At 31.5% G+C, this 15,593-nt stretch overlaps 1 protein-coding gene across 1 annotated transcript in view; it reads right to left on the bottom strand.

Moving 5' to 3' along the window:
- The window catches only part of LOC141543982 (centrosomal protein of 290 kDa-like), a 95,468-nt gene that overhangs the window by 36,195 nt on the left and 43,680 nt on the right, over positions 1-15,593 (bottom strand). Inside the window, exons 28-33 of the mRNA XM_074269632.1 lie at positions 13,782-13,933; positions 7,379-7,490; positions 5,961-6,416; positions 4,435-4,599; positions 3,345-3,452; positions 3,038-3,172 (exon numbers count right to left, since the gene is read on the bottom strand). Coding sequence (XP_074125733.1) covers positions 3,038-3,172; positions 3,345-3,452; positions 4,435-4,599; positions 5,961-6,416; positions 7,379-7,490; positions 13,782-13,933 — 1,128 coding nt within the window. The remainder of the gene's footprint in view (positions 1-3,037; positions 3,173-3,344; positions 3,453-4,434; positions 4,600-5,960; positions 6,417-7,378; positions 7,491-13,781; positions 13,934-15,593) is intronic.

Here is a 15,593-nt window from a genome sequence, read left to right as displayed (position 1 = left end):
ATGCCACATATACTATTTTTTTAAATATATGAAAAGGAGTTTTACCTAATTCTTTTCATGACACAAACATGATTTTGATACTAAAACCAGGGAGCTTAAGAAACAGCGTAAGAAAACTGCAAACCAATTTCTTTATTGAAAATTTTAAATAAGATACTAGCAAGTAGATAAGAGTAATATAATAGAGAGCTCATATACTTTGTTTGAATGGGATTTATACCAGAGCTGGTTCAACATTAGTAAAACTATAATAAGCATCATTAACCATGTCAATAACAAAAACAACAAAAATCATATGATTACCTCCACAGATGCCGAAAAAACTTCTGATAAAAAACACCCATTCCTATTATAAACACTAAAAATCTGTAGGACTAAATGAAGGCTTTCAAGTAATATAAGTCTAAAATAAAAAATAAGCATTAGATCAATGGGAACTAATAGGAATGGAAATTTTCCAATCAGGTAAGAAGAGAACTAATGATGTCCATTATCATCACTGTTATTCAGTATTTTACTAAAAATGCCAGTTATAAACAATAAGACACAAAAATGAATAAAAATAGACAAAGATACAAAACAATATTTATTCTAAGAGAACCCTAAATAATACACTAAAAACTAATTGAAACAATGAACTGCACAGAAGTTATAGAATGCGAATTAAACCACAAAAATCAATTCTACTTATATGTTACAAATCTCAGCAGGAGGAGACAAAAAGAGAAATTCCTTTAAAAATAATCACAGAGAATAATTGGGAGTCTACCTGCCAGAAGAAACCTAAGGACTACATGAACACAATTGCAAAATAAGTTTTCACACATAGATCTGAACAACTTGAGAAATATTCATTGTTCATGAGTAGACATTGTTCAAGATAATAAATAAAAATATCAATTCTACATAAATTAATATACTTATTCATTGATATGCCAATCAAACTATCAAACAATTACTTTATAGATCTAAAAAATAATAGTTCAGCTGTAAAAAAAAAGAATACCAAGGGGAAAAAAAGAAAGAAAATGGCGTAGAATTACTAGATTTCAAGCTATATTACAAAGTGGTAATTATCAAAATAATCTAGTACTGGCTGAGAAATAGTGGTAAGTCAATGGAATAGATCAGATACATTAAACACAGTAGTAAATGACCATCATAATCTTATGTTTTACAGACTCAAAGATCTAAGAGTTGAAGGAAAGAATTCTCCACTTGCCAAAAATTGCTGGGAAAACACTTTGGCAGAAATTGGGCATACACTAACATCTTACCCATCAAAATGGGTAAATGATTTACATATAAAGGGTAATATCATAAGTAAACAAGGGGAGCATGGAAAAATGCACCTATCAGATCTACAATAAGGGAAGACTATATCACCAAAGAAGAGATAGATAGGATCATGGCACCCATTCTTATTAAAAACAAAAGAGAGTGTAGGAATAAATGACTTTTCCTTAAAATATGTCAGTAGCATCTATTTAAAACCATCAGCAAGCATCATATGTAATGGGGATAAACTGGAACCCTACCCAATAAGATCAGGGGTGAAACAAAGTTGCCTACTATTGTATTAGAAATGCTCACTTTGGCAATAAGAGAAGAAAAAGAGAGTAAAGGGACTAGAATAGATAATGAGAAAACCAAATTATCACTCTTTGCTGATGATATGATGGTACACTTAGAGAACCCTCTAGAGAATCAACTAAAAAACTATTAAAAATAATCCAGAACTTTAGCAAAGTTGCAAGATGCAAAATAAATCCACATAAATCATCAGCATTTGTGTTCATCATTAACAAAATCTAACAAGAGATACAAAGAGAAATTCCATTTAAAATAACTGTTAATAGGATAAAATATTTGGGAACTATGTGAGCAAAACTAACTTTTTAAACTAATTTTCCATGCAAATGAAGTCAGATTTAAACAACTAGAAAAATATCAAGTGCTCTTGGATAGGTCAAGTGAATACAATAAAGATGACAATACTACTTAATATGTTTATTTAGTGGTATACCAATCAAACTCCCAAGAAACTATTTTACTGACCTAGAAACAAATAATAACAAAATTCATCTGGAAGAAGAGGTTAAGAATTTCAAGGGATTTCATGAAAAGAAAACCAAATGAAGGTGGCCTTGCTATACCAATATTATAAAACAGTGGTCACATTAAAGCCATTTGGTACTGGCTAAGAAATAGAGCTGTTTTTCAGTGAAATAGGTTAGATTCACTGAACAAAACAGTCAAGGACTAGAGTAATTTAGTCTTTGACAAACCCAAAGACACCAGTTTTTGGGATAAGAATTCACTATTTGACAAAAACTGCTGGGAAAAGTGGAAATTGGTATGGCAGAAACTAGGCACTGACCCACAAATAATACCCTATACCAAGATAAGGTTGAAATGAGTTCATGATCCAGACATAAAGAATGATATGATCATGGGAAGTAAAATAGATCATTTTTATTATATATTACTAAAAGTTTTTTTGCACAAACAAAAGCAACACAGCCAAAATTAGAAGGAAAGCAGAACATGTGGGAAAAACTTATGTCAAAGAATTATGTCAAAAGAATTAAACCAATTTCTAAGTCCTCATTAACAAGTGACATTTTACAAAGTATACATAATAGAGAACAGATTCATGAGATTCATGCAAGAAAGTAACATAGAATGAAAATTTAGGAACAATACTCAATTAAATAGTGAAGAATCAGATATTTGTAGACAACTTCTTCATGCTTTTCAGCTGCCACATTATGGGTCATTGCTCATCAATATGCCCAAAGAACAAAAGCAAAAGAGGTCAGGAAGAAAAACTCAAATAAATCAATTCTGTTTTTTTTTTTTTTTTCTTAGTGATTCATATCAGTTATGTTAGGGAAAGGATTTGAAAGCAGTGGCAGGAATATGTTTTTAAATTACTTACAGGTTTAACAATAAATTGCAAGCTTCACTTTCATGGACATATATTAACATAGGACCTACACATTAATGCCTAATACTTTTAAGGCAAATTAATTACCTCCTCCAATAATTTACAAGTTGCTTGTGTCTCCATGATTATTCGAACATTTTCCTTGATTTTTCTCAAAGCTATCTCAAGTTGACTTGAAAGAGGCAACCTAGGGTCTGGTATTGATCCTGTAGCCTCTTCAAACTGTTGCAAAATACAAATTTGCAAAAAACAGTTCTAATATTAAAAAAAATGCTCATTTTTCTCAAGCGTATCAGAAGCATAATTTAAATGCTATCTCTCTTTTAAATATCAAAAGATAATTTTTCAAAGAAATTTTTGTACTATTCACAATTTACTGTTAATCACCATATACCTTTTGTGCTACATTCAAGATTTCATTTTGTTGATTATTAAATATATCCAGCTGACGTTCTAACTCAACCTCTCTTTGATCCCAGGTCATCTGCTGTTCTTCGTGAATCTATGGAAAAACAGTTTACTTCAATAACAAAGCAGAAACTGGAAAACATTTCCAAATGTGTAAATGGAATAGCTAAAGATATAGGATGAATTAATGTTGGAGTCTAGCTCCTGTAGTGAATTAAGAGTGTGAATTTTACCTGGACCAGGTGGAAAGACTCTCAAATATGAACTTTTCAAAGTTTATTGATTATATATATCTCAAAGCTCATATACTTGATACAAAGTACATTCTTTGAAGTTCCTATAGTTTTCCCTAACAATCAAGATCTACTGAGATGTAAATGATTAAGACCTGGATCTTGGTAAATTAGAGATGCAAATAGCTGAGATACACATCAGGGTAAAGTTTATCATACCATTGTCTCCCAAATTCCTTTGGTCTCTATTGTGGGCTTTTTTTCCAGTCCTAAATTCAAAGATTTGCCTTTAATCCAAAAACTAATATTTGTATTTTGCTTCAGTTGCTAGATTATTAATTTATTATATTGACAAGCAGTCTCTGCTATTTCAATAAGAAAAGGGAGTTTTGGTGACCCAAGTTACAGTAAGATTCAAGACCTAGAAGAGATTTTTACCTCCTGGCCCTCTACAAGCTAAGGTGTTCAACTTAATATTACTATTTTGTGTCATACTTTCTATCTTTACTATTATAAGAATCTTCGAGGGGCAACTAGGTGGCACAGTGGATAGAGCACCAGCCCTGAAGTTAGGAGGACCTGGGTTCAAATCAGACACTTAACGCTTCCTAGCTGTGTAACTTTAGGCAAGTCACTTAACCCCAATTGCCTCAGCAAAAAAGAAAAAAAAATCATCCATTTAAAAATGATTTAAATAGTAAGAACTAAATTTATGCTGTTTGACAGTAACAATGGGGACTCTACACAGACTTATAGCATTCACTTAGGCAGTAGTTCAGACTTTTAGAGATGCTATCAGAAAAACAAAAATGGATCCTTGTATTTACATCCAAATATACTCACTTTGCTTTGTTGTACAATCTCTTCTTCTAGATTGCTAATTGTGTGTTCATATTCAGAAATTACATTTTTCAAATATTTTATTTCTTCTTTATCTTTCACTAATTCTCTATTGAGTTTGAGTTCTTGAAGATGAAGTTCTTCTATTTTCATATGCCAACCAATTACCTAAACAAGACAAAAAAGGAGTGTGTATATATATTTATATATGTGTGTGTATTGTATTAGGAATGCATAGGAGTATTATAAACATAAATATTATTCACTTTAATTACTTCAATTGCTTAGATCATATATGAAGCTTTCCATAATAAAGTTATGCACTGCAAACTTATCTAGTCATATTCCAAAGTTTTCCAGTTAGAGGATATAAAATATCTGTAATCATTATACTTTAGCTAGAATGATTTATCTACCCAATTGACACTCACTTAGACAAATTGTGTGTCTCGCTATTGGAAAGAGAGTCCCAAATTTGAATAGGCAATTCTCAATAATTGGACTTAGGTCCCAAGCAACAACAATAAAACTTCATTAATTCCTATTAATTAGAAGAAATACTAGTTCAAATAATAAAAACCCATGAATTCTAAGGTATTTCTAAAGAAATATGAGTTTACTAATTTTATATATATATATATATACATATATATATATATATAAAAGAAACCAGTCTTTTAAATATATGAAGAAAATTCATTTGAGATCTAGTACAAGGAATGATAAGGAATTTGAAAATTAGGACTAAAATTATTTATATATGAATGAGTCTAAAGTGTAGAAGATGTTTACTCTCTTGATCACATTTGCCACTTCCCCTTCATTCTTGTTTCCACAATTAACTTGAATAGAAAATCTTCAAAAAAGTGAAGCTCAGAGGTCACCTAGTACCTGAAAGCCTTACTGAAATCTACTAAAATAAATAAATAAATAAATAAATAAAAACAAACAAACAAATAAATAAATAAACAAACAAACAAACAAACAAACAAATAAATAAATAAATCCAGGAGTCAAGTAGAATTGTTGTCTTGGTTTATGCCAAAAAACACCAAAAAGGAAAATTTTATCCCAGCTGCCATCTGGAGGTACCCAGGTGGCATAGTGATGCCTGACTTTTATTTGGGCCTTGCACATATCACAGGATCAGATTTAGAAAAGGGCATTAAAGGTTCTTGTGTACACACCCATTTTATAAATGAGGAAACTAAGCCCTGAGAGATGAGGTGACCTGAGTGTCAAGAGGCAACATCTAAATCTTGTTCTTTCAGCTCTCATATCCTAGGTGTGTGACCCAGACTCAGAAAGTTGGTGAGTCTCTCCATACTCTAAGCAAGTCTGTAAGCCTGCAAGTAGAGGAACTCATTTGGGAGTTCTCTATTCCCAGGAAAATACAGGCTAGGCTCCTCACCCTGTTCCACCTGTTTGTTCTTACATCCTCAAGCCTGCAAATGACTCATGGAAGCAGAATCTTACAGAAATTCCACATGCACTTTTAACTTTAACATCTAAGACCAAGAACACCCTACCTTCTGGGCCCCCCTGGCATCCTTTAAGGTGCTTATTAGCTCCTCGAGGCCTTTCAACTTTAATTCCAGCTCCAGCGTTTTGTTTTCCATAGTTCTCCGCTCCTCCTGACAAGTCCTGACTTCTTGCATGACTTGCAGTTTGTCATTCTGGAGCTGAATCATTGTTTTGGAAAATTTCTCCTGCTGGGCCAAGGGCAAGGCCCCACTGAACTGTCGTCGCAAGGCCTGAATGATGCTGCGCAGATGCTTTGCTCTGTTTCTCCCTTCCAGGCGGGCAAAGTACAGGCTCTGCTCCTTCTCATCAAGCTTTTGCTCAAGACGCAATTTGTAGGTCTCCATCTTCTGTAGCTGGGAAGTCACTGATTCCAACTTGCCAACAGAAGTGACTTCACTCATTTGTAATGCAACAATATGCTGATGCAACTTGGCAATGAGGGCTTTTTCATCAGACTGTGCCTAGTGACAAAAGAATTTAGGAGGGTAAGAAAGAAGATGGAATCATACCTTTGCTTCCTTTCCCAGCTCAACTTTGACCAATTCCAAGAAGACTTTCTTGAAATGAGCTGCTCTTCCTCGAACTCTAAAACACGTGTAAACCCTCATCATACTGCATCAGCATTGAAGAGTTGCTACTAATACATGTTTCTACTCCCTTAAGATAACGGTAAAATGCTCAGAGACAAGAACCGTGTCTTGCTTATCTTCCTTGTCACATAGTTTGGTAACATAACATATCTGTCAGTTAAATTTTCACTCAAAGAGTTAGCTATTTTCATATAAAAGTGCTATTTATGGATATGTTATAATGCGACAAATTCAAGTATAGCATATGCTATAATAACCTACAAAGACCATTCTATCTTAAGTTTGAATCATCTGATGAAAGAATTCTCAATCAGAACACTTTGATTCTAATCCTGGCTTCAATAAGCAGCCATTTCATTTGGGGATACCAAATTAATTCTTTTCAATACTTATACCCCTGGCCCCTATTTTATGAGAATGATATGATTCTAATAAAAAATAGAGTAGAATATGTAAAAATATTTAGGGCTTTTGGTTTTGTTTTTAAAGAAATGTCAAATGTAAAAACAAACCAAAAAAACCCAAATAGAACTATAGCTTTCCTTAAGGTATTTATGTACTTTTGTTCAGCATTATCTTTTTTCATAATCAGCCCATGGGCCTATACTAGATCCATACAAACACACACCTATTTTTTCCCCAACTCCCTTTTGCTCCCTTCCCCCTTTTCTATTCCACAGAGAGGTTCAATTGCAGTTTTTACCAGACTTCCATCAAAGGGTGAATAGCCTTGAAGTTTCTAAATCATTGTAAATGATTTATGAACTGTGTCCAACTGGATTTTTAAAAATTAGTAAATTCATACCTCTTGTGAAGAACTGGTATAGTCTCACCTGGTAGTCCAACACCTGCATTCTCAGAGATTCCACTTCCTTTTCTCTGGACTGATGATGTGAACTCAGAGCTTCAACTTGAGTTTTGGCAATATCAGCAATCTCCTTAAGTCTAGTAAGTCAAACAATCACATGGTAATACTATTTAGGCATATAATAATTTTCTAAATACAAAATTATGAATTTTTTTCTGAAAATTAATTACAATGCTGAGTTTCTATTCTTTAAGATTGGTTTATAGGTTTTCTACTTAACATAAACAGACTATATCTGATATTCAATGTTTTGAATAAAAGTGCATATTGTAATATTAGGACAAAGATTATCAACTAGGTGGCAGATCAGATGCTTTCTCCAATCTCCAACAGAAAGGTACAGGGACTAGACTTGGGATTTCATTTATATAGAAAAGTCTTGGATGAAGAAATTTTTCTAATAGTATAGATCAACACTTTCTCTGCAACTCTGTTTAGAGAGTTACCTGAAAACTGTGTAAGAATATGACTTCTCCAGGGCCATAAATACAGTACATATCAAAGACTAAACCTAAATACTGGCCTTCCTGGGCCTGGGTCTGTGCACATTTTAGAATCCCTTCTATTGTAAAAACCTAACCAGTTCAAGTCCTCTGCTTGCTTCTCATAATAAATCAAGAATAATGGAACTTGGGCTTCTGTCTAAAGGGTCCTTATTTAAGGACTCCAAAAGCTGCAGCAGACTAAGTCCAGAATATAGTTTCCATGGCCCTGTAAAAAGTCACAAACCCTAATAATGCCAGCCTGAAAAGGAAAGGCAAGCCAACAGAAGAACTGAGACAGGATGCTGAGGAGGTAAGTAGCTCTATCAAGCCTAAAGGAAAGGGGACTGCAACCCAGCTGTAGTTGGCCCTATTTTTCCACAAGTTACACAGATAGCAAGGACTAACTCCAAGAAGGTTGACATATGCCAGTGGGGAGAAAGCTGAGGAAGTATAGCAGTGGAGTCTCAAGGTTTCACCCATAAGCAAAGACAGATGCCTGCAAATGAGTAACAGAATATAAGGGAAAAAAAGAATGAAAAATAAAAAGGAAAAAACAATAAAAATGCGAATACAAATTGACAAATGAGCTAAAAAAATGACAAAGGAGCTAAAAACTAGAGTTTAAAACTTTCCTAACAAATAATTATACAACAAAGGAAAATGAATTGATTTCTTATAAAATATTTTTGTTATTACTACAAAAGAATAGACAACAAGAAATGTTAGAATTGTTCAAAAATAATTATTCTTCAAATGAAATCCATAACAAATTATGAATATATGTGTATATATATACATATACATATCCGAATTTACATTTCTCAATGAAGAAATTTTAAAAATTTATTAGCAGACTGAGGGAAAAAAATAAATTATCTTGGTAAGTTTTTTTAAAAAGGCCAAAGAAAGATGAACATAATTGGAATGCGAAAATATTCAAGTGGCTGAAAATATGGAAAAAGAAGCAAGGGAAGGTAATGTTTTTAAAAGATTCAATGTCTATCACAGCCAAAGCCAATGACATCTAATGCAATGACAGCTGAGTAAAAACTGTAGTCAATTTATAGATTAGAGGTTTCTCAGAAGAACTCAAGAAATCAAAAATATCTGAATGTCATAGAAATATATTATAAAAAAAAACCAACTAATTTGCAAATATAGACAACAAAGAAACACAGGAATCTATAGATGATCTCAAGTAAAGAAATCTGTATACATCTACCTCAGAGACATGGAGTAAATTTAACTACTCCAATGACAAATTCTATAACCAAATAGGATAACACCTTCTTATACATGGGAAATTAAATTTGAATAATACAAGATTTCCCCTCATCCATTAGAAAGAGTAAAAAAAGAAGGGAATAATATACTTTGAAAAGCAAAAGTAGTGTAAATATAAGCCTAATCACAAATTTTCTAAAAAATACATCAACCAAAGAGAGGCATTTGAAAAATTCCTGTAAAAGAAAATTTAAAAGACACAAGCAAAACATGCCACTTGCAAACAGCCCAAACAACAGAAGCACAAGAAAGTAAGTACAATTACTAAGGAAGGAATAGCTATAGAAATAAATTAACACATGTTTAGAGATCATTTTTAAAATGTAAGAGACAGAAAAAACTGCTCTAAGGAAGAAAAAAGAGGGATTGTCAAAATTTTTAAAGACAAGGAAATAAAAATACAAGTAGTATGAAAAGGGAAAAATAAGTGAAAAGAGAGGAACAGAAATGAAGCATACAACCAAACAACTCCCACAGAGATGAAATCTTTGAATTTTGTGAGACAGAACTGCAAAGGGGAAAGATATATGTGTGGGGAAAAAAAAGGGAAATAGAGACACAGAGAAATGAGATACATCCCCTTAATAATTTCTGGATAAACAGAAATGAAATAATGACATCTACAGTCTCTCAAGGAGAATGGTAAAGCCAATACAAGAAATCAGAACTGGGAAAATCCTAGAAGTCTTAGTCTCACAAGGGTAAAGATAGATGTGCAAAAGGAGACAATGAACCTACAATAAACTGAGTATTAGAAAAAGTAGTTTACAAGGATATAATCTTCTCTGAAGGTATTGTGACTCCCATGACAATATCCCCCTTTAGGAAAAAGAATAAGAGAGCCCCCAAAGGCAGCTGGAATAGGGTTAGAGGGGAGGAGACATGGATGTACCCATAAATCATCAGGCAAAGTCAATGAGGCACAGAACTGACTGCATAATTAGAGAAAATAGTATTTTCTACTATGGGTCACTGCCTCATGCACATTATATTCCCCCACGAATTGAAACTTCTAAAAGTGAGGCACAAAGAGAAAAAAAGAAACATACGAGGCAAAATTTCTTGGAGTGATAAAATAGAAAACTGATTAGAAAGAATTCAAGCCTAGAACTTCAGAAGATTTAACTTTATGAGGACAAAAAGAGATCAAAGAGGAAGAAATAAGAATAAAGACCCCAAATCAGTATATAAAATATCAGTTCAGAAAGGGAAGAAAATCAATGAACAGACAAAACAAAGAAAAAAAAATAGAAAAAAAAACAAAACAATAAACTAAAGAAGTTAAGGATAAGAAGAGAAAGCATTTGACATTAACTTTAAATGAATTACGATAAGAAAATGAAGGGAGGGGAAGGAAAACAAAGAGGGGGGAATAGGTAACAATGAAAAGAAAAATAAATCAATATTTAAGAAAAAACCTCCAGCCAGGAAAAAATGCTGGTGAATAAGAGCAGAAAAAGAGGAAGAGAGAAGTCTGTGGGAATAACACTACATCAAAGTAGCTTAAACAAAATTAATTATAAAAACAAAGTATTGATGTCAGAGAGGAAGCAAATTTTTTAAATAAACAATACTAAGTACATAAATAGAAGAAAACTATCCTAACTCCTATAACTTTAATTTAAAATAACTCAACAAAAAGAAAAAATGGATAATAAAACAAAATTCTACAAATTATTCCTTATAATAAACACATCTATAAAGCAAAATAATATTTAGAATCAAAAGGAGAGGCTAGAACAAAAGCTATTATGCGCCCAATTAATACTATAAAAGCAGGAATTGTGACTATCCTAGCAAGCAAAGCAAAAACAAAACTTCACAATATGAACAAATGAAAAAATTTAATGACACATAAAAGTCACAATGAAACAATATCAAGATTAAAGATGTTAGTGCTAAATGGCAAATTAAATTCATGAAGAAAAAAGTTAACTGAATTTTAAAAACAAATAGATAGTAATTCACTAATAAGAAGCTTTAATATTCCTTTTTCAGAGTTTAAATCTAACACAAGAGAGAAATAATCATTTTTTTAAAACAGAAGAAATTGTGGAGTAATTCGGAATTAAAAGATTTTTATTATCTTCTGAATGGAACCACTTAATAATGCATATGCACACACACACATATATCTTAATACAACATAGTACATTTGCAAAGATATATTTGTTATTAGGGAACAGAAAAAACTGTAAATAAATGCTGTGTTGTTTTTTTTTTTTCTTAAGAAAGCAGAAATACACCCTATAAAGAACATAACAGAAACAAATAGTAATAATATAAAAAGCACAAGCAAAAGAAAGAGATGCAATAATGAAATCCTAAAAAAAAAACAAGTTAAAGAAGAAATCATACTAAAAATTACTATAATGTTCACAAGACAACTAAGTAAAAGTTCTGAGAACCAGCTAAATAAGTTCTCAAAGTAAAAATTATTTTTCTGGAAACACATAAAGCATCTTAGATTAATAAACTAAACATATAATTTAAAACATTAAAAGGAAAAGAAATAAACACAAAATAAGCATGAAAGAAATCTTAAAACAAAAACAAAAACAAAAACAAAACCCTTGATTAAAAAGAACACCAAAAAAAAAAGTGGTTCTTTGACAAATGAACAAACTTGATAATTCAAGAAAGAATCATCAAAACTTATATTAGATATCATTATATGTCAAGAAAATTGTGATTTCAAAAGATATAGAATTATGTGAAAAATATAAAATATACAAATTAGCAGACTACTGAAGAGAGATTTTAAATAATCCAGTCTGAAAAGGAAACTGAACTAGCTATCTAAGGAACTATCAATGGCAAAAACAAAACTAAACTAAACTAAACCACTGGTCCAGATGGAATTATAGGTGAATTCTATCAAACTTCAATAAAAATCACAATAGTTATATTATTCTCAAAAACTGAGATATGATACACTATAATGTGCTTCTCTAATGACAGAAATATAGTCTTAATACCTAAAGCAAGAAAGGATAAATGAACACCCAATATCATTAATGAATAGAGACTAAAAATATTTAAGAAACACCTTATCAAAAATATCACAGCAATTTATTTATACTAAGCTTTTAACACTTAACTAAGACACCTTGCAATCAGACATATACACACACACAGACACACACACAGACACACACACACACACACACCCCAGGGTGTGTCAAAGAAAGACAGAAGAGCTCCATATGAATCAAAAATATTCAAAGCAGCATGCATTCATTATTAATTTTTTAAAAGCCAGAAAAACAGAGTGCCCATCAGTTAAGTTATAGCTAAACAAATAGTGTAGCAAATATTTGTTGTAGCAAATGACAGGATAAATGTAAGCAATTCAGAGAAAAATAAGAAGAATGAAATTAAGTGATACAAAGTGAAGAAGAACCAAGAGAAGGATATTCCCAGTATCTACAATAATATAAATGAAAATATGAATAAAAGGCACTTGAAAGTTGATTAATTGCAAACAATCATATTAGTTTCAGAGAATAGAGAATGAAACATACATTCCCTCATTTTAGAAGAATGATGGCTTCATCATTTAGTTTGTCTTAACTGTTTTGTTTAATTCTGAAGGTTCAATAAGAGAAAATCTGAGAAATGATTGCAATGTTTAAAAACGCAAAGGGCAATAAATAAAAAAGAGAATTTGAAAATCATCTATCACTATGCTAATTTAAAACATTTCTACAAAATGACATATTAAAAAACAATACAATTACAAATAGAAGTAAATTAAGACACTTATACAATAGTATTACAAAGGCTCTAAAGAGATTACATTTTCATTAGGAAACCAAAGGCTCAGATATGCATTTGTGGTTGTTGGATATAATATATTTATCTAGGATATCTCCTAATAATTATGTTTTTTTTTTGTTTTGTTTTGTTTTGTTTTTTACTATTGTGTAAAAGAAGACGGTCTCTACCACACTTCATTTTGTCCATAATCTCACAGAATAGCTACAAGATTCAGTATTGGGCCTCCTTTCTTTTTAAATTCTTTAATGTATTTTGAAAAGACTTAATTTTGATAAGTTCTAAAAAGACTGTTAAAATGTATCTGTATAATGTATATTTTTAGGGTTGAGAGGGATGTAAAGGAGTTACATTCATTCCACTACTTTGTAGAAACCCTAAAGATTAGGCTCAGTTTTAAAATTATCCTCAGTGAAAAATTAATTGCATTAGGAACTGAAAGATTGAATTCTTTAAACATATGTCCTATAGAAATTTAATTACTGAACATTCTATTAAGAATGTTTAAGGAAACTTTTCTACCCTATATGCAAAAATGTAGCTGATGCATTAAGGTTTCCATATGACTTTCTGGATATTTAAAGTTTTAATTATATTCTTATACTTAAATGTAAAAAAAAAACAAAAAACAAAGATTAACAGGTGCAAGTATTTATAAAAATGTAAAATAATTGGATCTTTCAAAATGAGTCCTAAGCAATAGTAGATTTTTATGTTCCAAAATCACTTAATGCTTTTTTCATTAAAAGAAATTATTGGATTAGATTTATCATACTTTCACAAATAAAAACCAAAACATGTAGATGATTATAAAGTACTTACTTGGACACCTCCACCTTCAATTCCATTTCACTCTTTTCTAACTCTAGAATCCGCTTCCTATCAGCATCACTCACTTGCTTACTCACACTCTCGGCTAGTTCATCTCTTAACGTTTGTTCCAGTTGTTGGGCAGCCAAGTTGATTTTAGTAAGCTTAAAAAAAAAAAAAAGGACAGCTAAAATGTTGCTCTTGGAATATTTATGCATCTTTCTCCTTTTTCCTCCTTATTAAATTTAATCACATTTAGATGTCCAGTATTAAAATGTTTTTGAAAAATTTCAGTGACCTTTACAGAGCACACATCTCAACTACCTTCCAGTTCTTTTTTGTGAAATAGTCAACGTGAATGGGACACCCTCTCCTTTAATTCTTTCTTATGGTTCTTCTAGGTGTGCCAGCAAAAGATTCAGAAGGGAATAAGTGAAGTTCATTTTCTAATTGTATATATAGTTATAACATACATCTAACTACATTTTGCTGGATATCTTTTAGGGCAAACAATGGCTTTTGACAATTCAAACATACAAACATTCACTCTCTTATTTCTCTCTCTCTCTCTCTCTCTCTCTCTCTCTCTCTCTCTCTCTCTCTCTCTCTCTCTCTCTCTCTCTCTCTCTCTCTCTCTCTCTCTCTCTCTCTCTCTCTCTCTCTCTCTCTGTCTCTCTGTCTCTCTCTCGTGTGTGTGTGTGTGTGTGTGTGTGTGTGTGTGTGTGTGTGTATGTGTGTTTCTATACCTGCCTCTCTGTCTCTTTGGATTTGTTTCTCTCTTTTTCTAAGTAAACACAAACTACCTAAAGGCATCAATTTTGCTTCTAGTTCTTTTGCATAAATATCAAAAGAAGTCCATGACAAAAATACTCTCCTTCCCCCCATATACCACAGGGCCCTAGAGCCAGAATAGGAAAAAGCCTCAGAGGCCATATAAATCCCAATCTCCTGAGATTACAGATAAAGAACTTGAAGCAAAGGAAAAGTGAAATGATGTGGCTCAGGTCTCTCAAGTAGTGACCACACAGATGGAATTGATAAAATTCTGTTTCCAAAACCAGTCTTTATACTCAATGTGCCAGGCTTGTTCCTCAAATATTATAACACCACTTTTTTCAATGAAAAAAGAACTTGAATTTTAATAAAATTCCTATAAACAGAAGGTCTGTTAAAGAAATTTTACTGCATGCTGATAATGGAATAATATTACTACACTCTAAGTAATGACAATGTGATGAATAAAGAAAAGCATAAAAGAACTAAACTTATATGAATTATAAAAATAAAGTAAAAAGAACTACAAAAAACAGCACTCACAGTGGTAAAATAGTGAAATAGAAACAAGGATAAAAATAAAAAAAATAACAGAAATATAATGCTGCAAAATAAAATAACAATAACTGACACTATTCTTCAATAGTGTGTCAGAATCTTTTCTTTTTTAAAATATTGCATGAAATGTGGAAAAGTTCATGAGTATGTGGTGTTTCTGAGTCTTGTATGTATGTTTGATAGAGAGATATAAATAAATGCACATGCCTTATCTAATTGTATGTAACTATTTCCAAGTTAGGCCAAAAAACTTGATTTAAGATAAAAATCTGAGAATACTTTCTAAAAAATAAATTACTTTAAAAGTAAGTAATTTTCAAAACTAATTTAAATGTCATTCAATTTCAATACGTAAATATTAATACATATAATTTAGAGCAAATCTTAGGGAAAAAATTAAAGTTCCAATAAAAGAAATTTCATTATTGTTGGATATTTTTGAGGGACACTGCATTTTAACTCAATACTAACAGCATGATAATAATGATAATT

The sequence above is a fragment of the Sminthopsis crassicaudata genome, chromosome 5 (assembly GCF_048593235.1).
Source record: "Sminthopsis crassicaudata isolate SCR6 chromosome 5, ASM4859323v1, whole genome shotgun sequence".
In the NCBI taxonomy this organism is placed as follows: domain Eukaryota; kingdom Metazoa; phylum Chordata; class Mammalia; order Dasyuromorphia; family Dasyuridae; genus Sminthopsis; species Sminthopsis crassicaudata.
The sequence above is the reverse complement of the archived record's forward strand: the minus strand, read 5'-3'. Positions and strand labels throughout refer to the sequence as shown.